General features: G+C 45.9%; 2 protein-coding genes across 2 annotated transcripts; one reads left to right on the top strand and one right to left on the bottom strand.

The window, feature by feature from the left end:
• Positions 1-436: 436 nt before the first annotated feature.
• virma (vir like m6A methyltransferase associated) lies at positions 437-17,901 on the top strand. The gene is made up of 25 exons (XM_080857301.1): positions 437-518; positions 2,315-2,427; positions 2,991-3,077; positions 3,326-3,374; positions 4,290-4,440; positions 4,591-4,710; positions 5,666-5,917; positions 6,114-6,398; positions 6,631-7,519; positions 8,745-9,275; positions 11,059-11,213; positions 11,304-11,386; positions 11,506-11,599; positions 11,720-12,279; positions 12,531-12,766; positions 12,945-13,176; positions 13,433-13,650; positions 14,281-14,413; positions 14,678-14,794; positions 15,158-15,312; positions 15,519-15,615; positions 15,743-15,909; positions 16,302-16,654; positions 16,997-17,146; positions 17,242-17,901. Exons 1-25 carry the CDS (start codon positions 456-458, stop codon positions 17,424-17,426), a joined length of 5,475 nt encoding a protein of 1,824 aa, XP_080713427.1. The 5' UTR covers positions 437-455; the 3' UTR covers positions 17,427-17,901.
• Positions 17,902-18,580: 679 nt separating this feature from the next.
• Positions 18,581-21,130, bottom strand: rnf41l (ring finger protein 41, like; the record flags this gene model as incomplete). The annotated part of the gene is made up of 6 exons (XM_080857633.1): positions 18,581-18,840; positions 19,182-19,302; positions 19,676-19,814; positions 20,084-20,113; positions 20,397-20,536; positions 20,925-21,130. The coding sequence occupies 6 exons, from the start codon at positions 21,128-21,130 to the stop codon at positions 18,604-18,606; spliced, it is 873 nt and encodes a 290-aa protein (XP_080713759.1). The 3' UTR covers positions 18,581-18,603.
• Between the last annotated feature and the right edge of the window lie 1,027 nt (positions 21,131-22,157).

The raw sequence follows: 22,157 nt of genomic DNA, 5'->3' as shown, positions 1-22,157 counted from the left end.
CATCTCACCCCACTCTCCCCTATACCATATCAAGCCCATAATCAATAGAAATTTGATTCATACTAGTAATACAATTGCATGATAATCATACAAATGTGACTGTTGAAATGGTCTGTTATGACTGCCTCCTTGAAAATCCAATTCTCAAACCTGAGATATTTACATAGTAAAAAGAGTACACGGAAATAAAAAAAAAAGAACTTATCACTCAAACTAAATAGTCTGCGCATCTGATACATAAGGAAACAAAAGCAATAAACTGATAAAAACATAAACATTTCATTTAGCTTTTCCACTAGGCCTATTCATATTGAAAAACACTACCTAACTGCACAGTCTGCAGTAAAACCAAACAAGTGTTTGTTTTCATCAAACCATTTCAGTTCTCTGTTGAGCAAGAAGGGCAACCGGAAGTGACGCCAAAACAGGAACCTGCCCCGTCGTGGAAAGAAAAGATGGCGGGGGACTCCTCAATGGAGCTTCTGTTTTTGGATACTTTCAAGCATCAGAGTGCAGAGGTAAACTTGCCATATAGCTGAAGGAAATCAGTGCACATAGCTTTTGTATAATAGTCAAATAGAACACCATTTGTTTACTTTAAAGTAAGCAAATATCAGCATCACTTCACGTTCTGCTGCAGGTGCTAGGTTGCTAGCTAGCTAGTTGAACAGTTCCCTACTCAACACCTGATAAGACGCTAAGTAGCTGCGATGAAGTTGTTAAATGGGCCAAATCATATTACTGTTTGCTTGTCTACTCCCTCACAAAGTTGTATTATTTCATCACGCATAGCCTTGGTGCATGTGTAAAAATACTAGTTGACCAAGTTAACGCTAGCCAGTGATGTATAGCAAGCGTGAAGGACTGGCTAGCTCTAGCTTACATGCTTGAATTATAACGTTAATTGCAGCTTCTTAACCAGCTAGATGATAACGGCCTACGTGGGCTGACACATTTAGTGTGGAGACAACTATTAAACTACATCACTATTGGTAGAATGGATTATTTATTAGGGTTAGTTCTACATGCCAACGCTCGCTCCTAGCTGGTCTAGCTAACGTGGCAAATTCTTTAATTCGACCCAATTTGACATGATGGTGCCCGTCTTCGGTCATTTTTTCTAAGGTTAAGCTGTTTTTTTAGGTTGCTCTTCTGTGGTCCTCTTATTTGTGCGCGTTCTCACTTTTAAAGGCTCTTTCTGTCGCATCACCTGCGCGTAAAGCGTCCCAGTGCCGCAATGCATGCCTGACTTTGTTTATGTTTGCTCGGTGTGGAGTGGACGTGAGCTTGACTTGCGTATGTCAGTTTTTTATAAGATACTCACTGTAATGGGGGTAAATGTAAATGGTTTAGAAAATGCAACCACTGTAAAATCATACAAAATGTCCATGAATAAGATGACACAACAACAATGAGGCCTATATTATTATGAACCACAAAGCCTTTACTTCTACAAGTACACGATTACTGTTAATTTTTCAGACTTCTGATGCTTCCAAGGGCTATTCCTGTCACTTAATGTGAATATGGCCTGTGTACACTGATGCTAGGTGACCTGGAGGTTGGGCAAAGATGTAATGTGTATGCACTTAAAACTGTAGGTCTCGTAAAAGCTTTTGACACCATTTTTGTTTAGTTGCCTTATGACTACATCATGGGAAGTTAGTCCACCTGTCCTGAATTGGTGGATCCATTTTTATGAAGAACGATAATTATATTCATTATTACAGGGTTGCTTGCTTTACGTTTGTATAACTTTGCAGATCCTATAGTTTAAAGAAGTGTGTGTGTGTGTGTGTGTGTGTGTGTGTGTGTGTGTGTGTGTGTGTGAGAGAGAGCAAGCAAGCCAGCCAGAGAGAGAGAAAATTATGGAAGTGAATGGCCAAAGCCCTCCGATTTGATATTACAACAATATTTAGTAGCCAATTAAAAACGCAATTAGTGCCTTGCTTTGCAAAGTAGATGTGGCACTATATTTGTCCAATTATTTGAACAACTTAAGCATCCTTAGAAATGTACCTGGAAAAAGGTTAGCACTAGAAACACTTGTTATTCTGGCAGATCCATTTTAGAGAAGAGAATAAGTTGGCAAAGTTCAGCTCTGGCCTCAAAAGTTTATGCTCATAGCTAGATATTACTGAAGCTTTTTAGATAACAAATATAGTGAATCAATTTAACGATTTTCTTTTGTTAAGAATCACAATTTCAAACCCAGTAGACTCTTCTTTTCACCCTTACCACAGATGGATGTTAGTGTCAAAAAGAAAATCTACCAGTATACATTTTTTCCTTTTTGTCTTTATGAATTCCCTAGCTGACTAATATAGATGTGGTGAGGTTTCCTTGTGGCGTGCTGGTGACAGAGATTCGGGTCATTCCTCCTGGTATCAAAGCTCACAGCAGCCTCCCAGACAGCAGAGCCTTCGGGTAAGTTCACATCAACACACTAACAGCCAGTGCATGGTTTCCCCCTTACAAGCAAAGATACATCCATTACTTGCTCTTGGCTCTCAGCAGAATGAAAACAAATCTGACAGATTTATCTTTAAGTTAGTGAATTATTTTCGGGATGCACAATAAACCCCCCCCCCCCCCCATTGTGCTCTACTATCAGCTGTTCTTCCTGCAACGCTCCCTCCATTCTCCTTCCCTCTCTTGCATGACATCACTCTTCTTCATAGCCTTTTCCTCTCTCTCTCTCTCTCTCTCCAAATCTGTCTCCTGTCGACCCCTGGAGCTTTGTGTTTATGGTTTTATTTTCAAACACACCTTTTCTGGGGGTGAAGATATAAAATCCATCATGCTTACTTCCAAGCACACCGTTTTTCGGTGTCTCCAGTTCTCATGTTACACCCTTAATGGACAAAAGACGGCCTTAACTGTGTATTATGAGTGCCTCAAAACACATCCGAAATCCAGTCTTCCCTGTTGTTGCACACACAGTAGAGCTTTGATTTTATAATGCAATGGATCTGTGATGTCATCTCCAGGGAGACGGCTCCACATGCCTTCCAGTTGGACCTGTTCTACAACAACCTGTCTAAAGCCAATACACCTGTGTTTCATCGTCTGGGCAGGTGCTCTCTCTCTCACACACACACACACACACACACACACACACACTCTCACACACACACTCACTCTCACACACCGGACACACACTCACTCTCACACACCGGACACACTCTCACTCACACACTCTTACACACACTCACTCACACACTCTTACACACACTCACAAAACCTGTCCTATATATATAAACATCAATTAGGTCCAGTAGCTAAGTAAGTCTTTCTAATGTTTGTGTACGTATGTTTGTTTTAGTTTGGAGTATGATGAAAACAAGTCCATTGTCTTCAGACCCAGTGGAAAGGTAAGAATGCATAAAGAGGCGTATCTCCCGCCCGCCCTTCTGCTGCTGTTTTTATAAGTCACATTACACCTGGTTCTATCACAGCCTGGCTAGCTATGTTCTTTTGTAAACTATTTAGATACCTCAGGTTTTAAATAGAGGCAGCCATAAAAGACCATTTGAACAGTCACATTTTCATGATTTGCCAGGATGGGGATTACACATCTGATACATCTTTAACATGTTACTCCAATCCAATCCGTCAACCACACAGCCACACACTGCATCAATGTCCGCCATGACCAAAAAAAAAAAAAAAACGTTTTACTTCAGTGCACTCTGGGATGTATTAACTACCATAATGGTGCATTTTCTTTTAGGTAAGTTGGGAAATTACAAAATGAAAGGGAAAGGACAACAACATCAAAGATTTATGAGTGTGCCCTGCCTTAAGTGTCAATTGTCAAAATGGCTGCAATGGGTTGAAGTGCAGCATACCACTGCTGAGGGTTTTTGTCAGAACAGAGAGCGAGAGATAGGGAGGTACACGGTGTTCCCCCCTCAGGCTTAATGTTCTACCTCCACCCAGATTTCTTGACACAAATTAACCACACACACACACACACACACACACACCACTTTGCCTTAGGTAAACTGTACTCCAATGTTCCTTGCATTCATGCCTTTTCCTTGTGCCGGTTAAAGGGTGTGCCTGGTCAAGCAAGTGAGGGAGGGCGTGTTGAGAAATAGGTGGGCTGGGTATGAACCTAAGACAGAGAGAAAGAGAAAACTGAGAGATAGCTTACATGGAACAGGGCCAGAAAAGAGACTATGACGATGGAAATAACACAATATTTGCATAATGCATGAACATTTATATCCCTTCCGTGTTGTGCATATGTGTGTGTGTGTGTGTGTGTGTGTGTGTGTGTGTAGGTGAACACAGATGGTCTGGTCTTGCGCGGCTGGTACACATGCCTCACGGTGGCAGTGTATGGGACGGCTGAACGCTCACACTCACACTCGCCCCCTCCACCCCCGCCTCCTCCTCCACAACAGCCCGCACAGAAGCGCGGGACTAAACATGGTGAGGAACACACTCGCAGACTGGCAGACGGAAAACCCACGCTCATACCACACAACCACACATGACTGCCAGAGACAGAGTGTTTTGGTAGAGTTTTAATCTTCTGCCCAATCCATAACTCTGTGTGTGTGTGTGTGTGTGTGTGCGCAGAGTGGGAGAGTGAGGAGCAGTTTAACGGCAGCCCTCCCAGACCACAGCCCAGAGGCCCTCGCACACCCCCTGGTCCTCCCCCGCCTGACGACGATGATGACGATGCCGTCACTGTGCAAGGTGAGATGCCTTACAGGGCCACATGTGTCCATATGAGTGTGAGCTGACATTGAAAGACATCTGTGTGTCTTGGCCCACCAATAGAGAAGCAGGTCTCCAGGCACAGGGGTGTAATCTAGGTTACCCAAGACATTTACACCATCCTTCTACTGTAATGGTCAGTGCAGATGGCAGGTGATGGAAGAAGAGACGTCTTCTAAATAAATGTAACTCGACCTGTGTTGTTTGATACATTGGTTGAAATGAGATATCGTTGGAATGTTACTGTTGCCACTGCTGGAGAGCAGAACAACTAAGGCAGGACGGCTCATTTATGTTCCTTAAAGCATCCACCTCTGAAACTTATATGACAACAGCACAGAAGAATGGCAGACTCCTCCTGATCTGCACTCTTGCTGGCTGTGCGCTGGTAATGACTTATTTGCCCTTCAATTTCAGCCCAATTTAATGTGGGAGGAAAGCCTCCTTTCCCCATTTCTTTTAAGTAGCACATCACACTGTAACCATCAAGTCAGATCAAGTTTATTACCTAGATCATTTACACTTAAACACACAAACAGCAATTTTCGCTCTGTTGGCATCCTGTTGTAAAAATGTGTCTGTTTGTTTGGAATTTATTATTTGCACAGCTGTTTCTTGGTTTTATCTTTATATTTCACACTGCTGTCTCAGTCAGAATTAAATATGCTTCCGGTGTGTAATGGTTCTAGCTAAAATCTCTACCCTGTATTATTGAAATGTTAGCCACAAAGTCTTAACTGATGTTGGATCAGTAGTAATTTCACAGTGCTTCCTGTAAAACGAGTATTTTATTATGTGCTATGTGCTTTATTATATGTTATTTGTGCTTATGTTGGCATGTGTGTTTTTTTTATACAGTTGTTTTGAATAAAATAGTGTGCATGTCATGGAAATATATATCCTGATGTATATCTCTCTATATGTGTGTGTGTAGGCCCGGTGAAGGAGGAGAGAGTTGATGGGGAGGAGTTCCTGGAAGCAGTGTCTCCTGAGCCGGGCTCAACGCGAACCGAGGAGCCCTTCTCTGAGCCTGAGCCTGAGGAGGAGGAGGTGGGAGCTGAGCCGGAGGAAGAGGAGGAAGAAGGCACAGAGGAAGGCACCGAGCCTGACGAGGAAGTAGAGGAGGAGGAGGAGATGGAGGCCGAGGTTGAGGAGGAAGAAGAGGAGATGGATGAAGAAGAAGGTGGTGAGTTTAGATGCGAGAGTTCTGAGCGCTGGCAAAGTTACTGGAAAAGACATCCAAGAACTCTTATAGCATAGGCATGAAGGATAACACATTTGTAGGTTTGAATGCTGCTTAAAAAGCTTATAAATACTCTGCTTAATATGTGGCACATTCATGCAGTGATGTGTAACTTGAGTGTGTCTCTGTGTGTGTTCAGGGGATGACGGCTATGAACAGATCTCCAGTGATGAGGAAGACCTGGAGAGCGGCGCCTACAAGCTGCCCAGCTTTGACGTGGACTACACAGCAGAGGACCTGGCCTCGGTGCCCAGTGTCCAGTACGACCCGTACGAGCGGGAGCTGCGGCCCCTCCAGCACTTCACTCCGCCCCAGACCACACAGTACGAGGCCCAGCTCAGCTGCCTCAAGAACCAGGACCTGGACGACCCCACGTCTCCGTGGGCCGAGTCTGCAGCCAAGCTCACAGAGCTGCTGGAGTCGGGTACGTCTGTCTACGTTATGAATCTATCATGGAAGCAGAGTGATTTTGAAAATTATATCATGATTATACTCCAGTGTGTATATGATTATTCAGGATAATTGTCAGTATGTATGAAATGTAATTAAGTGTGGTTATGATTAAATGGTGCCTTATGGTAAGTATGATCAGTGTTAGTTCAAATTAGTGTACGTAAGTCAGTATTGTGTGTGTGTGTGTATGTATGTGTGCACAGGAGGCAGTGATGAGTTGGGTCCTCGCTGGTTAATTGCCCTGGAGGAGGTGCCTCCAGTTCTGGTGAAGGGCCTGAGCTTCCTGGTGGCCAAGGAGCCGGAGACGGCGCAGGGTCACCTGGATCGCCTGATCCGCTGGGCGTGCCACGCGCTGAGCCTCAGCTCCGCCCTGTCCCAGCCCATCGCGCTCAACCTGCGGCAGCTGAAGGCCGGGGCCAAGCTGGCCTGTGCGCTGGCCGACTGCGGCGGCGACGTGGTGTCTGCCCTGCTGGACTGCGGCGTGCTGGGGACGCTCCTGGAGATGCTGTTTGCCGAATACATCTCCTCAGCGCTGAAGCTCAACGCCCTGCGCGCCCTCCACGCAGTCGTCGACCAGCCGCAGGGCATGGAGGCGCTGATGGGCCACAGACGACGACGAGGAAGAGGAGGAGAGGATGGTTGTCAAGGCGAGGGGGATGCGGAGGATAAAGTTAAAAGGGAGGCCAGTGCGTACCAGCGTCTGCTGGAGCTTTTCCTGCTGGACCAGACGGTGCGCGTGGTGACGGCCGGAGCTGCTGTCCTGCAGAAGGGCCACTTCTATGAGCTGCTGGGGGAGCTGCGGCGCTGCGCTGGGGCCTGGGCTGAGAGGAACCCTAACGCCACCGCCGCAGACATGGAGAGGGAGGTGGAGGAGAGGGAGGGGGCAGGAGAGGCGGAGGAGCGCGAGGGAGGAGGGACTGAGGCAGAGGATGAGGGTGAGCTAGAGCGCGTGCAGGGACTGCTGGAGGAGCTGCTCCACCTGCTGGTGACAGCGCCACACTGCATGCTGCAGCCACCTACTAAAGCCTTCCCCACCACGGCCCGCATCACTGGACCAGTGGACACAAATGATCCTTACCCAACTCTTTACAGGTGTGTGTTTGTGCTTGTGCTTGTGCTTGTGCTTGTGCTTGTGCTTGTGCTTGTGCTTTAGCTTGTGCGTTTGCACATGCCTCTATGCTCTGCATCAGTGTCCGTGCATTCATCACACCCCTTACCAGTCTTAAATGTACTGTTACTGAATGATGTAATTGGTTTGAAGTGTTTTATTTAATTACATTTTTTTCACGATTCAAGTTGTAATCAAGATTTAGTCAGTTGAACTTATATTTAATTCGAATCAAATATTTGCAATGTATTAGTCATAATTACAAAGACAGTTTAATGATGCTGTCTACACTGCCACATAAAGGGTCCCCGCGCCTTCCTACACAGCTACCAACAGAGCAGCGACTGATGCTAACTGTAACTAAACCTGGCTAAACTGAGGGCCGCTCTGAGGTGAAGCCCAAAGCAAAGAGCAGTTATGCAGCGTCAGCGGGACTGTTTGCCTAATGTTATCAAATCAATCAACATGCAGAATTGATATTTACCTTGGCAGAAACGGCAGGATGGCGTGCCCATGTTGAATACCAAGGCACTCATCCTCATTCTGAGCGATGCGCTTAGTCTGTCTGAATTGTTTTGAATATAAGACAAATGTGTCAACAAATCTTTTTCTCACCTGACAGGCGGCTGGTGAATATGATGCACTTATCATTTGAGAGGCCAGCTAATGGTGGTGTTTGTTTTTTTAAGCCAACTAGATGTATTAGTAGAGTAGCTTGCACACATTAGTTACACTGGAAGCTGTCATTTTCGCGGACGTGCACCGATGCAGGGATGAAGGAGTAAAATGCATGGAGGCAGTGAGAATTTGCTCTTCCAGATTTATGCATTTTAATGATTTGCTAAAAAAGACAAACGGTCCATGCTTTGACATGGCATCTGCGATTTAAGGTTGTCTGCCCGGACAGAGCCAGCTGTCTCGTCTTTACTCATCAGTGCATAATGAGTGAGAATTCGCTGTAATTTTTTAATGTTGTCATTACAATTGATGCTCATGATTAATATTCATGAAATAAAAGGCCATCAATGAATATTTATAGTCAAAATTGTTGGTGAAAATGTTTACACTGTTCCCCACTCCATAAGCGTGTAGTTGTGTACACTCCACAGATGATTGATGTCTCTATGCTCTGTGTGTGTGTCTGAAATGAGTCATCATATATCTCTGAACACATCTTAAGGTGCTCATCTTAATGTGTCCCATCTGCAGGTACATGCACGCGTGTCACTTCCTGGAGTCTCTGGTGGTGGTGATGTCCCACCCCGCGGCGGGCGGACACCTGGGGCTGGTGCAGGTGGTGCGCGAGGTGCTGCGCTTCCTGTCGCAGTCGCAGCAGGGCCTCCTCTTCCTGCTCAGCCACCACCAGCCCACCAGCCTTCTCCTCAGGGTGCTCTCCCCCCTGCCCGCGCTCACGCACCCCCTCACACACACTCTCATGGAGACCGAAACGGAGGAGGCCGTGCACAGCAGCGAGGCCTGCTCGTTGGAGGACAGCTTTTGGGCGTGGCTGGTCCAGGTTCTGCACGCGCTGCAAGGGGTGGCTGAGTTGATCGAGGCGGGGATGGATGGAGACGGAGAGGGTCTCGGGGAGAGGCCCGTGGTGCTGTCGACGCTGAACAGCCTCTACCTGATCAGCTTCAGCCCCGGCGGGCGGGACGCGCTCACACACACACTCTGTCTGGACAACAACATCACCTGCCTGACCAACATACTGCAGCATCATGCCCAGGAGGGGCAAGGGTGAGTAGCGCTCATGCATTCACACCCACATCTTCTAGTAACTTCCCTGCATCACAATGTTGCATTTGCAGTGGATTATATACAGGGACCATTGCATCATGTCAGGTTAATGTGTCAAGAAATCATTGGTTAAAAACTAATTTGAAAGCATGTATAAGTAAGGCATCACATCAGTTAACAAAACAGCCCTGGTTTTAGGGGTCGTAGTTTGGTGGCAAACAAATGGCTGGCAGAAACAAGCAGTAAAGCGAGTGGTTAAGGTGGCACTAAGTGGGCATCAACAGGCCAAAGTTAATAAGTGAAAGGTTTGGTTAAAGTTGACCAATAGTTTTGTCGAGCAGTCTCTTTAAACTAAACGCGTCAGACAAGATTATAATGTAAGAAGATGGCAATATCGCTTTGGGCTCTGGAAAGTTTTACAAGGAATAAACTATAATGCTTCTTCTGTTGTTCCAAACATTTAAATGAATTGGAACATAATTGTAGCTTGTCAACCCTGTTTTAAAATGCCCAATCATATTTTTTCAAAGGGACTGTGACTGCCTTTCTGTTAATTAGGGTGACCTATGTGATTTTGAGCCTCTAAAGAAAGAATATATATTTATATATTTGATGGGATCAATAAAGCCCATCTCATGTAGGGGTGTGCCAAATAATTGTCATGACGATGCATCGCGATTCTAATTTTCACGATCTACTGCATCGATTGTTGACGCCAAGAATCGATTGTTAATTAATTAATTAATTAATTAATTAATTTATTTATTATTATTTTTTTTTAATTAAAATTGCATGAATGGTTGGCGAACATCAAGCATTTCCGGCCGCGCGATACTGCGACAAGTCATTCATAAACAAAACATGCAGTGTATCCAGTAATAATAATATTTGTGTTAAGTAACCTCCAAAAGTCGTTTCAATTAATACAGCTATGTATGAATGAGTTGAATGAATGAGTTGCTTTGAGTTATCAATTGAACACACTATCCAGATCATACACAGCCAGTCAGCCACTGGTAATGGCTTAATTTTTTTCTAACAGTGTTCAGTGAAAATTCGCAATGCATCGCAATGCATCGCAATAATTCAAGTATCGCGATGCATCGTGTTAGAATCGCATCGTGGCATGTGAATCGTGATACGAATCGAATCGTGACTTCTTTGGCAATACCCACCCCTAATCTCATGTAGGTGTACATACAATTTATTTTGGACTCAAATGTAAAATGTCCAAACATCCATAACATATGATGGGCCACATATTCGAGTTAATCATCTAAATTAGTTCAGTGGAACACATTAGCAACTTCAAAGCTAGGTATTGAAATTAAAAAATGTAGAGCTTACATCTTTGTTGAAATGTTTAATGTTTCAGCAGACATTCTGGCACATGGTGAGGTGGGACTTGTGGTCGCTGTTTGTGTATTATTGTTTGATATACTAATGATATGAGAGATCCCATAGACAGGGAAAAAACATCATGTGTAAAACAGCTTTGCAGCAATGATCTGTAGCCAACATGAACGGGGAATGCATAAAATATTGGAAGTGGTGAGACATGTACCTGGACATGAGTAGATCACGTTGCCATGCCTAGATGCAAAATCCAAGCCTCGGGGAAAGTTGATTAAACGCCCAGCAATGAATAACCTGCCCAGGTGGAAAAGGCGATTTCCACCAGCTGTTTTCACGCCCAAACTAGGGCCCAAGGTCTTATAGCTTACTTTAGATTGTAAGTTACTGCCCTGGATAGTTACGATGTCATTTTTGTCTGTATGCACAGTGAGGGTAAGGTGCGCAAGTCGGTGGCCTATAACTACGCCTGCATGCTGCTTCTGCTGCTGGTGCAAAACTCCAACGACGTCCGGATGCTGGAGACCCACTCCACCACTCTACTGAGCGCGTGCAAAGCTGATGACAACAATGCCAAACTGCTGGGTACGTGCACAAACACACAGGTTCATGCTCATCTATCTGGTCCACTGCTCTTGGGTGAAGGGGTTCACTCCTGTCTCTGTGCCCCTCTAGAACTCGGCAAATGGCTGGAGCCGCTGGAGAAACTGCGATTTGACATCAGCGCCATCCCAACGCTCATCGATTACGTAAAAGAGGTGAGTTTAACCGTCATGGCTCGTGTGGACAGAAATCAGCCAAGTCAAAAAAACAAAGATGTGATTGGATTGAAAGATGTGAACCTCCAACTAACGTGACTGTGTTTGTCTCCAATCAGAATATAGAGAGCCTGATGACACCAGAGGGGGCGGGACTTTGCACAGCTCTGCGAGTTCTCTGCTATATTGCCTGTCCCCCACCACTTGTTCCAGGTACACAAACACACAGAAAACACACATATCCAATTCACATTACCCATCACTTAAACAGTATGTATGGTGGTTGACCCAAAATAGTAATAACTGTGTTCATGTTTTGACGTATTGTCTCAGGCCAACAGAAGGAGCTGAAGTGGACGGTGGCGGTGATGGCTCTGTTCTCCGGCGAGGGCCTGGACACGTTTGTGCGCGTGCTCCAGAAGCTGTGCCAGCTGCTGCTGCTGCCCTGGCGTCTGCACGGGCCGCTGGGGCCTGGCACGCAGCGCGTCACCGTCATGTCGGTGGCCTCCTGCACGCTGCGGCTGCTGCGCACCATGCTGAGCGAACTGCTGCAAGGAGGTAGCGGCGGCGGCGCCGGGCACGAGTGCCGCGACACGCGCATCCCGGCGGTGTGCGTGTCCCTGCACGCGGTGCTGTGCTCCACGCCAGCCACGGGCCGGCTGGACGGGCAGGAGCTGCGCGTTCAGGCCGAGCTGGTGGACGTGCTGCTGACACTCACGAAGGCGGTGGGCAAGAAGGAGGCCGCCACCGAGGAGACGCTGGCCGGGCACAGCTGGGCACTCACGCTCAAGGAGGTGCTCACCTCCATCCTGGCCGCGCCGGAGAACATCTTCAGCGGGCTGACGCTACTGTCGGAGCTGCTGCCGCTGCCACTGCCCATGCAGACCACGCAGGTACACACACACACACCCACACACACACACACACACACACACTATATATCTGCACAGTGTGTACTTACAGTAGCTATAAAACGTTTGGCACTATAGTAAATCATAGAATACAAGAAATGTCAGAGAGCTTGTCAAATATTATTTTATAGTCCATATTAATGATATGTGTGAACTGCTTTTTTCCCCTCACACTCTCACTGTCCTCCTCTCTATCTCTCTCTCTCTCTCCATACTGTGTGTCGGTAAATCAGGCGTTGTCGGTGCAGGACGTGAGTGTGGCTCTGAACACGCGGAAGCTCTGGAGCATGCACCTGCAGGCTCGGTCGGGCATGCTGGTGGACGTGCTGCGGAGCGTGGGCGTGAGCAGCTGCCCACCCCTGCAGGCCATGGTGCGCCGCGTCTGCGTGCAACTCTGTGACCTGGCAGCACCAACCGCCACACTGGTCATCCGCACGCTCCTGGAGCAGCTGCAGGAGGAAATACAGCCGTAAGAGAACTATCACACACCTCGTACACATACACACACACACACACACACACACACACACACACACACACACACACACACACACACACACTCTCTTACACACTCAACCAGTTTTCTTGAAGAGCTTCTCTGCACAAAAGTGGTTCAAACTCAGCCGATAATTCGTCTTTGTCTTCAGGGAACGCGTGTGTGCACGGTTGCCACGGTTACTGGCACTCCTGGACTCTTTGGCCTCGCAGCGCTGCTGTAAGGCGGCCATGTTGCCCCTGCTGGGCGGGGCCACCCGTGTGGAAGGGCTGGACCTCCTCCCTCCCCTGATGTCTCTGCTTCTTCCCCCAGCTGATGCTAACATCACGATACAGCAGAGTGCTGACGTCGTAGCCTCCATCATCCAGTCCCTTTGTGATCAGGTAACTTATTCTGGGCAAGACAGTCATGCAGCATGTTGTGGGACTCAGTGGTATTAATATTATTATTATTATTATGATTTAGGAAATTATCTTCAACTGCTGTTTGGATCATTGGAAAGTGTTATGACTGTCCTTGATTTCGTTTTTCGATGGGTTTTTTTCACATTGGAGTGCACCACAACAAAATAACCCAAAACTTATTTGTATATTGTAAGTTGGGTGTTAAACTCTTTGCCTGTGTTTGTGTGCTTGTTAGGACATCTCTATGGTTGTCAGTGGTTCCGGGGAGGGGTGTGTATCTGAGGCAGAGCAGCTGGCTAACGCTCTTCCAGCTCGTGAGATTCTGGCCAGCATCTGTGACGGTCTACTGGAGGTGCTGGGACACACACCCAGCACACACACTCTCCTACTCACCTGCCTGCGCACCCTCATGATCCTCACTGAGCATGAGTACGGCCTTCACCACCTCAAGAGGTATGTGTGTGTGTCTGTGTGTGTGTGTGTGTGTGTGTGTGTGTGTGTGTGTGTGTCTGTGTCTCCTTGAGGTCAGTGATTTGAAATCTGTTAAATCGGTGAGCTGCCCCCATGTACACCAAAAAAGACATTACCGTATATGCAAACAGTTACATTTGCGCAGCATTTCGTAAACAGGTCTGTGTTCGACACAGTTCAGTGATGAAGGTGTTTATCTGCTGAATATTGAAACATCATTGGCTACTAAAACTGATGTAGTGAGCAGCACTGTATGAAAACAGTCTCTCACTCGCACTCTGAAGCACAAGACAAGTTACGTTTATTCTATGCTATGGGGAGTGAAAATCCATGAGATTTGTTGAGATTCAAGTTCTCACACGTGTGACAGGAGAAATGTTGAAAATCTGTGAGTCTCGCAGATAAAAAATGAGGCTTGACCGGTATGATATGTGCATTATTTTTACGATCTGTATAACCTGCTGATGCTCCCCAACTCAGGCTGTCTGTGTTTGTTTCAGATGTGGAAGAAAAGCACAACAGCAAGGTGCACAGAAATGAAAGGTTCAGTTATGTTTGACTCTTTGTGTGCGTGCGTGCGTGTGTGTGTATGTGTGCGCTTGTGTGTTTTAGCTCCATGAAGAAACACAGCACTGCAGTCGTGTCTTTGATGAAGAGGGAGATCAGCTCCTTCACTAAAGACTCTCCTGTGGTCCTCTCTGCTCTGCTTGACTTCCTCCGACAAATGCTCAACTCTGATTCAGTGGTAAGTGTGTGTGTGTGTGTGTGTGTGTGTGTGTGTGTGTGTGTGTGGGGGGGGGGACTAAAACTGTGATGATACATGTCATCCCAGAAGACCGTGATATCTTGTCATTGCTTTGTTGTCACGCTGTAAATGAGGATCGTAGTGCGTTTCATTTCATCAACATCCTGTGTTTTTTTTTTTTGTTAAGACAAAACAACAATGTGTAGTTGTTTTCATGTTTTGTAACCTCAGTTGGTGTGCGTGTGTGTGTGCGTGTGTGTGTAGGATGAGGAGATTGACTCCCGCTCCATGGCTCTGAGTGCGTATGAGATGAAGCAGCTGCTGCAGTGGAAGGAGGACTCAAAGGCACATCCACTGCTGGAGCTGGAGAAACGCCTATCGGTACACACCCGTACAAACCCTCTTAAGACACATGCTCACTTCCTCACGGCTTTCAAGCATATACACATACAGTTTACATACATACATACATACACAGTATATACACTCAGTATACATACTCAGCGCCTGCATGTTGTAGCCATTCTGCACATAAATTATACAAACTATATACATGTTATATCCCAGACTGAACTATTCTGCCGATTCAAGAAATCATTTTTTTTTTTTATACAATTATTTAATTCCATTTTGTTTGGATTGTGATATTTGTTCACATGTTGTCGGTTAAGCAAGTTATAGGTCAACTTGTTTAATATGTCTGTGTGTGTGTGTGTGTGTGTGTGTGTGTGTGTTTATAAGCAGGTAAAGGATGATGATTCACAGGAGGCTCTGCTGGAAGGCCTGGCTGCCTTAAGACAGATTCTGGAAAGTTCTGTGGACACGCCGCCGCCCAGTGAGCCTGAAATTGAGCCTAACCTTCCTCAGCCTGACGCCCTGCAGATGCAGTACAACCACAGGTATGTGTGTGTGACTACCACAGATGTTGTCAAATTCCTATCAATACATTAAAGTTGAGGTCATTCATAACAGACATTTTAATCATGGATTATATTGATAAAGGCCTTTTTTAATCATAGATTTTAACTCTCTAGTTAAAATAAAGCTGAACTTGAGTGTGGTATATCCATGTGTGTGCTTCTGGCTGATCATATGATTGTTGTAGGACGGTGTATGTCCTCTCTGATGTGATGGATGAGCAGCTTAAAGCCCTGTGGTTCTCTCCATTCCACCCTGAAGAGCTGGATACTGACCTGGAAGTGGTGAGTGTATGTCCATGACATTTCCAAAGAGTGTTAACTTCTCTCCACCCTTCTTGCACACAATCATTGAAAACGACGTTGTAATATTTGTTCAATGTTTTTATTTTTATTTTCTGATTGTTTGCAGGTGAAAGTGGACCTGTTGACTCTGGCTCAGCAGTGTGTTCCTGATCTGGACCTGCAGGCAGAGTTGGAGCGGTCCTTCCTCTCCGAGCCCACCTCCCCAGTGCACCGCAACCCAATCAAAGGCTTCAGACTGGGAAAACACAAGCATGAGACCTTCATCACCTCCAGGTACATTCAAAAACTCTTAACACTTGACTTCAAAACTTGGAATTTGGATTTTTGACTATACAAGATTAGGTCACCAGTCCAAGCTTCTTGGAATGTGACCATTACAGCTTTGCACACATAACTGCAGAGTGTGAGTTGGAGAGTTCAACTGTATTTGAAAAGATTTAATAGTGAAACGTGGGCAAATATCCACCATCCAGAACCAAAAGATACAAACACTCCTTCATACCCTCAGCCATTTCACGGGTAAACTCCAATTAAAGAAAAAAAGGGCAAAATCAGCCCCACCACTACCACAAAGCTGAGACTCTCGTTTGATGTCATCCGATGGCCTTCTCTGTGTATAATTGGTGTGTATGTCCAACGTGTTTGTTCTGTCTGTTTCCGCACAGTGGTAAGGCGGACTATACCGAGCCAGCGAAGCGCGCCCACATCATGGCACAACCTCGTGGGCGGGGCCGGGGCATGTTCAACCAGCAGGGCTGCCGGCCGCACGACATCTTCCGCCAGCGTAAGCAGAACACCAGCCGCCCTCCCAGCATGCACGTGGATGACTTCCTGGCGGCCGAGTTCAAAGACGTGGGCCCCGCGGGCCCAGGAGGACTCATCATGCCCAAGCGGCCGCCCAAGGGCGGGGCTAAACCACCAACCAGAGGCCTGTTCACAGCAGGCAGCAGGGGGAGGGGCTTCCCAAGCCACACCCGATTTTTCACCCCGCCTGCTCCCAAGAGTGTGCTGCTCACAAGTAAGACCCGTGTTTACTGTCAGAGCTGTTGTGTATCTATACATCTATATTATCTGTCAGACAAAAGTCTGGACTTTGATAGGTTCTGGCTAAGATGCAAATATCATTCAATAACATAAGAACCATGAATGCAGAAAATATGTAAAGCCCACAACATTGAATTGCTTGACAGACCCAGAGGCCGTCTGTATTGGCATGTGGATTATGGCCAAATGTTGACTTTTAAGTTGAGGTTATTCACATATTTCAACCTTATTAAATCTCCTTAGCTGCTGATTTTAAAAGGTTTCTGATTCCCAGTGCAGTGTCACATTAAATCTTGTGCGCATTCGTGTCTCTCAGGTAATTACCCTCGTCGTGAGGGTGGTGGGCGTGGCTCCAGCTGGAATGCCCAGGTGACGGGCGTGCCTCACAGACCAACGTATGGTGACGCTCGTGGCGGGCAGAGCAACTTCGCCAGAGGACCAATCGCACCCCGACAGCCACCTACAGGTACGTTATGCACATGCAATATTTCTGAATATCTGAAAGTCGCATATGTATATTTATGATTCCATTTAATTTGTAATTTGGTTATATCCTTCCAGGTGCATATCGATTGGCTACGAGGGACCGTGCTCCCCGAGGCAGAGGAGGGACTGGCCTATCCTGGCTGAGTGGAGGCGGAGCCGGTGTCAGTGGAGGAGGAGTCGGCGGCAACAGTGGGCGGGGCTCCCAGGGAAAGTTCAGCAGTGGTGGGCGGGGTCGTCACGTTCGCTCCTTCACGCGCTGATCAATTACCTGTAGGCCTCAAATGGCCCAATCAGAAAATGCTTTTGTGTCCGAGAGGCACAGCGGACATGTCATTATGTGGATAATGCTTTTGTTTCCTCATGTTTTGTATTTTTAATCGTGTTGAGTTTAGTAAAGTCTGAACGTTGATGGAGCAGTGGCCTTATTTCTGTGCAGTTGTGTCCACACTGGCTGGTGTACCTGTTGATGGTAAGAGATGCGTTTGATCATGGCCCTAACAGTGGACGTCACTTGAACTACATAATGTGGTGACAGTCCTATGACTAGGACTATGACTATAACAGCTGATCATGTCTGCTGTGTAAAATCAGCGGGAATCATCTCATCCTATCAGGATACAGTGACAGGATGATACTGAGTGGCTCCCTATGGACGGGATGAGATGGTGGGGGGGTCTATGGGATAACCCCTGGCACTGCACACATCAGAACTGTGACAAAAGCTGTAGAGAAGGATCTGGGGGAACACTGGGAAAACTTTATTAAAAATGCACAGACATACATTTCTATTCCAGTTTTTTCAATGAAAGTTACAAAATACACACGTCTGTATATGCTGTTGTGTTTATACAACTTAATGTTATGTTCATGATGTAAAACAATCAAAATTGTAAAAAAAGGTCACAACTCAAACCTCATCATTTTACAACACACACACACACACACACACACTTCATCACAGGTTTTGATGTTGGAAATTATGGCAATAACTATCTGTCCTTGGTCAGGCTTGGGGTTTAAATGTGTAGTAAATGTGTTGATCGACTTCACAGTGGACAGGACAATACTGACAAGGATTACATGAGATGAGATTATTTTGTGTTTTCATATATAGGGAGCTGGTTGGACCATTTCAAACTTCATTCAAATGTCTTGTCTCTGTCTGTGAGTATATATGGTGCATAGCTGACAGTTTGAATAATGAGACCCGCTGATGGAACCTTAGAGCTCAGAGGCTCTCTGCTCCAGACCTATGGACAACTTGCCAAAGCCTCAAATTAGGGTTGGCATCATCTACACAAGACTGCCTCTGTGTCCAAGTGACTCTGATTCCATTGAGGTCCAGATCTTTTCCATTTACGTTGCAGTCTCGACAGGAAGATGGCTGTTTCCTCTTAAGAGCGAGATAAATGAGTGTGAACACTTAAAGGCCCTGTGTTAGATGACTGTGACTTCTTTGCTCTTCCTCTTGATGCAGTCCAGAGTGAGGCTTCGGGGGCCGGCCTTGCGGGGCCCCTCCCCTGCTGTGGCTGTGGCTGTGAACTGTCTGTGTCCCTCCTTCAGAAGCTCCAGAAGCTCTGCCTTCTCCAGCTCTGCCTTTTCCAGATCCTGCCGACGCGAACGCTCCGCAGCCAGCAGCACGCATACATCAGTCATCACACAGGAAAGCTGGCCCTAAACACACACGCACACAGTGGAAAGGGGAATTACAGGGTTTTTGTTGAAAATGAGCAAGCCACCAAACAACTAGTAAGCGTGTCTTGCTAAGACCAACATCAGCAGAGTTGGCACCGATGAAAGGTACCTAGCTTGCTAACTAAGTAAGTATTTTGGGGATTTTTTATTTTCCTTGGGTTTTTTGACCTGAAGCACAAAATTACAAAGTGAAAAGCCTGAGCTGGTGTGAGTGGCAGGTGTGTTTATCTGCTTTGAGGATTTTTGGGTGTATTAAAATGCCCTCTTCTTCATTTTTAGTTTTCTTATTTCTCGTATTTTTCGTATATGTGTGTGTGTACCTTTAGTTCCTCAACTTCATTCTTCAGTAGGTTCTCTCTCTGCACCATGTGTCTACGCTGGGAATCCAGCCTCGACTCCATCTCGCATCTCAGCTCTTCAACTTTACACACACACTCTGCCCTGCAACACACACGCATATTTTACAAATCATAATTCGTTTCACATAACAGTTCCACATATTCATTCCTTAGGCAGACATTACTATGACACAACTCCGCTAATTTTGTACTTCAAAACCTACGCCCTTGAAACTCATTCATATCACTTTAGGCCATTGCACACTTTTTAAGCTATTATCATACCACCCTTGTCTTACCGCAGTCTCTACTGTGCCATAGACACTTTTGCCTCTTTGATAATAATCTAAGTTCTTAACCAGCTTCACACGCACTCAGATGTAAAGTTTGCCCCCCCATCACTTATTACTATCACCCTAAGTACAAGACAATACAATTAAAGAAAACGATAAACTCACAAAAGACCTTAAACATACCTGAACAGCGTGAGCTCAGTGCGGAGCTCAGTGATGCATGCGTGTGTGTCCTTGTCTGGGCCTAAGCACACTCTGCTGCCAAACTCACACACATTTAGGTGAGCCTCAAGGTCCCGACGACACACCTGAACCTCACAACCTTAGAGGGAATGGGAGGAAGAAGGAGAGGCAAGAAAGGAATACAAGGAAAGAGAGGAAGTGTTTGTGAATGAAACAGCTCTGTGGACGACTTTTGGAATACACTGCACACCTTATGCCCCACAAGAACTTCTATGGCTTCATGCAGAGAAGGAACTAATGCAGGCAGGGATCAGTACACACACAAGAATATATCACACACACACACACACACACACACACAGCAGCAGCACATCTCATATAGTGATCTAATGCACATATGATACCTACCACATCGGTAACACAAGTACTTTCCCCCTGCTGATGACACACACACACACACACAAAGATTCACACATACAACACATTGTTAATGTAGGCCTGTATCAAGAGTGATATATGACTCTGCTGCTAAGCAGCTGGCAACCCTTCTCCTTTCATCTCATTGGCCAGTTAAATTGTCATTGCACTGAAGGAAACCCCGAGACTGACCAGTCAACTGAGGGGTTTCCTCATGAATAATGCAGAGAAATATAAACCCATCAGTCTGTCTGGTAAGGGGTAAATGTCTGCCCACTATACATGTGAGTGTGTGACTGTGTACCTGTGTTTCTACAGGTCAGTAGAGAGTAGTCACACTCTGCCTCATGGGTGTGCATGGATTCGAGTGAGTTGATGACATCACAGCCGTGCACATGGAACACACAGCGAATCTGGAGCTGCATCAGGTCATTACGCATGTACCTGTAACCAACACATGTATGTCTTACAGCTTGAAAGGTTGGTGTGGGTATGAGGAGGAAACATTTCCAATAATATCCTCATCAAAAACAATAAAAACACACAACAAACAAACATGGCACACATGGTCAACTATGACTTGACACTTGACAGAATCTCAGGGGACTATAAAAGGCACATGCATGTTTTTGTTCAGCATTTAAAAAAACCTGTGGTAGACATGAAACTTTAATTTTCATGTATAATCATTTGTGTGTGTGTGTGTGTGTGTGTGTGTGTGTGTGTGTGTGTGTGTGTGTTTATGGTTTATGTGGTTTATGTCCCAGGAAGCGGAGGACTCTGAAATGGACCTGGTACTGGTCGACTTGGCTGCTGAGTAAGGTGTGTTTACCTGTAGAGAGGCCGCAGTTGTGTGTGAGTGAGGTGAGTGCGATCCTCAGGGCAGGTTGAGTGCTGGGACAGCCAGGCACTGATGCAAGCCCTGCAGAAAACATGCTCACAGGGCGACATCACAGCTTCCTCGCACACACACCGACACACACTACACAACAAGCCCTCATTGACATAGCCCACAAATCTCTCAACATCATAACCCATTCTATACAAACACACAGAGACACACACACAAAGAATACAAATTGCATGTTAGAAAATATCTAATGATTGTTAAAAAACATTTACAATAAGCATCACCTTACAATATGGTCACATCAATATAATGTTGTAACACCGAACCCTATGCCACTGCACTGCACAAATAATAAACTTGCACCAAACACTGAGAAGCGGTAGTTTATTTTAATCAACATTACACTGCTAGACACTCAAACACACACAAGCAGATTCCAAACAGCAAAAAAACTATAATCATTATACTCCAGAAATCTTTACCTGACGCAGAAGTGTCCTCTTGACCCCTCGTCTTTTACTCTGTCTACTATCTCCCGTTTGCTCTTCCTAGTTACCTTCCTCCAACTCCAAGGTGTGGTTTGGTTGTCCTGGCAACGTAGGGCAGCCAACTGTTGATCACCAACAGGTGGAGTTGAAGAAAGACACTCTTTCATACACACACAGTGTCAAGGGACAAGAGGTCCCCGGAGAGAAAACAAGACGGGAGTGCACGTGTGCATGTATAAGTCTAGAGAAAGGGCCAAAACATTCATTGATGTTACTCTAGAGATCCTATTTCCTCCCATCGCATGGTAGGAAGGGGGTGATCTCTCAACAGCCCATAAACTGAAAATTAAATCCTCACTGACTCCCCCCTCCTGCTCTCTCTCTCTGATCTTTAATCCGGTCCTGTTTCGTGTGTGGGTTTAGGTGAGGACAAATGTGCCCTTACACACACACACACACACACACACACATGACATCCATTCATCTGAGTAAACAACTCAAGGTACAGTTAGCTGTTCACATGTTAACATACTCTTTCCCGGCTCGGTTTTTCTCCTGCTCTCTCTCCATCTCTCTCAGTCTGTCTGTGAATGGTATTTGCATTCCACTGTGGGATTAAACATGACCTATTGCTGTTTGATTGGATTATAATCTCATTCCCAATCTCAAATGCCAAACCACCCACACAGACTAGTTTTGCTTTTGCAAATTTGTTTTTCAAAATAAT

Source organism: Sprattus sprattus (genome assembly GCF_963457725.1).
Source record: "Sprattus sprattus genome assembly, chromosome: 19".
NCBI classification, from domain to species: Eukaryota; Metazoa; Chordata; class Actinopteri; order Clupeiformes; family Clupeidae; genus Sprattus; species Sprattus sprattus.
This window is presented reverse-complemented; position numbering and strand designations above follow the sequence as displayed.

Bases quoted from the DNA above. Each gene is read 5' to 3' on its own strand.
- virma (XM_080857301.1), top strand. From the start codon at position 456: ATGGCGGGGGACTCCTCAATGGAGCTTCTGTTTTTGGATACTTTCAAG. The intron at 3,375-4,289 runs GTAAGAATGCAT...GTGTGTGTGTAG, and splicing joins TCTTCAGACCCAGTGGAAAG to GTGAACACAGATGGTCTGGT. The intron at 12,767-12,944 runs GTAAGAGAACTA...CTTTGTCTTCAG, and splicing joins CTGCAGGAGGAAATACAGCC to GGAACGCGTGTGTGCACGGT.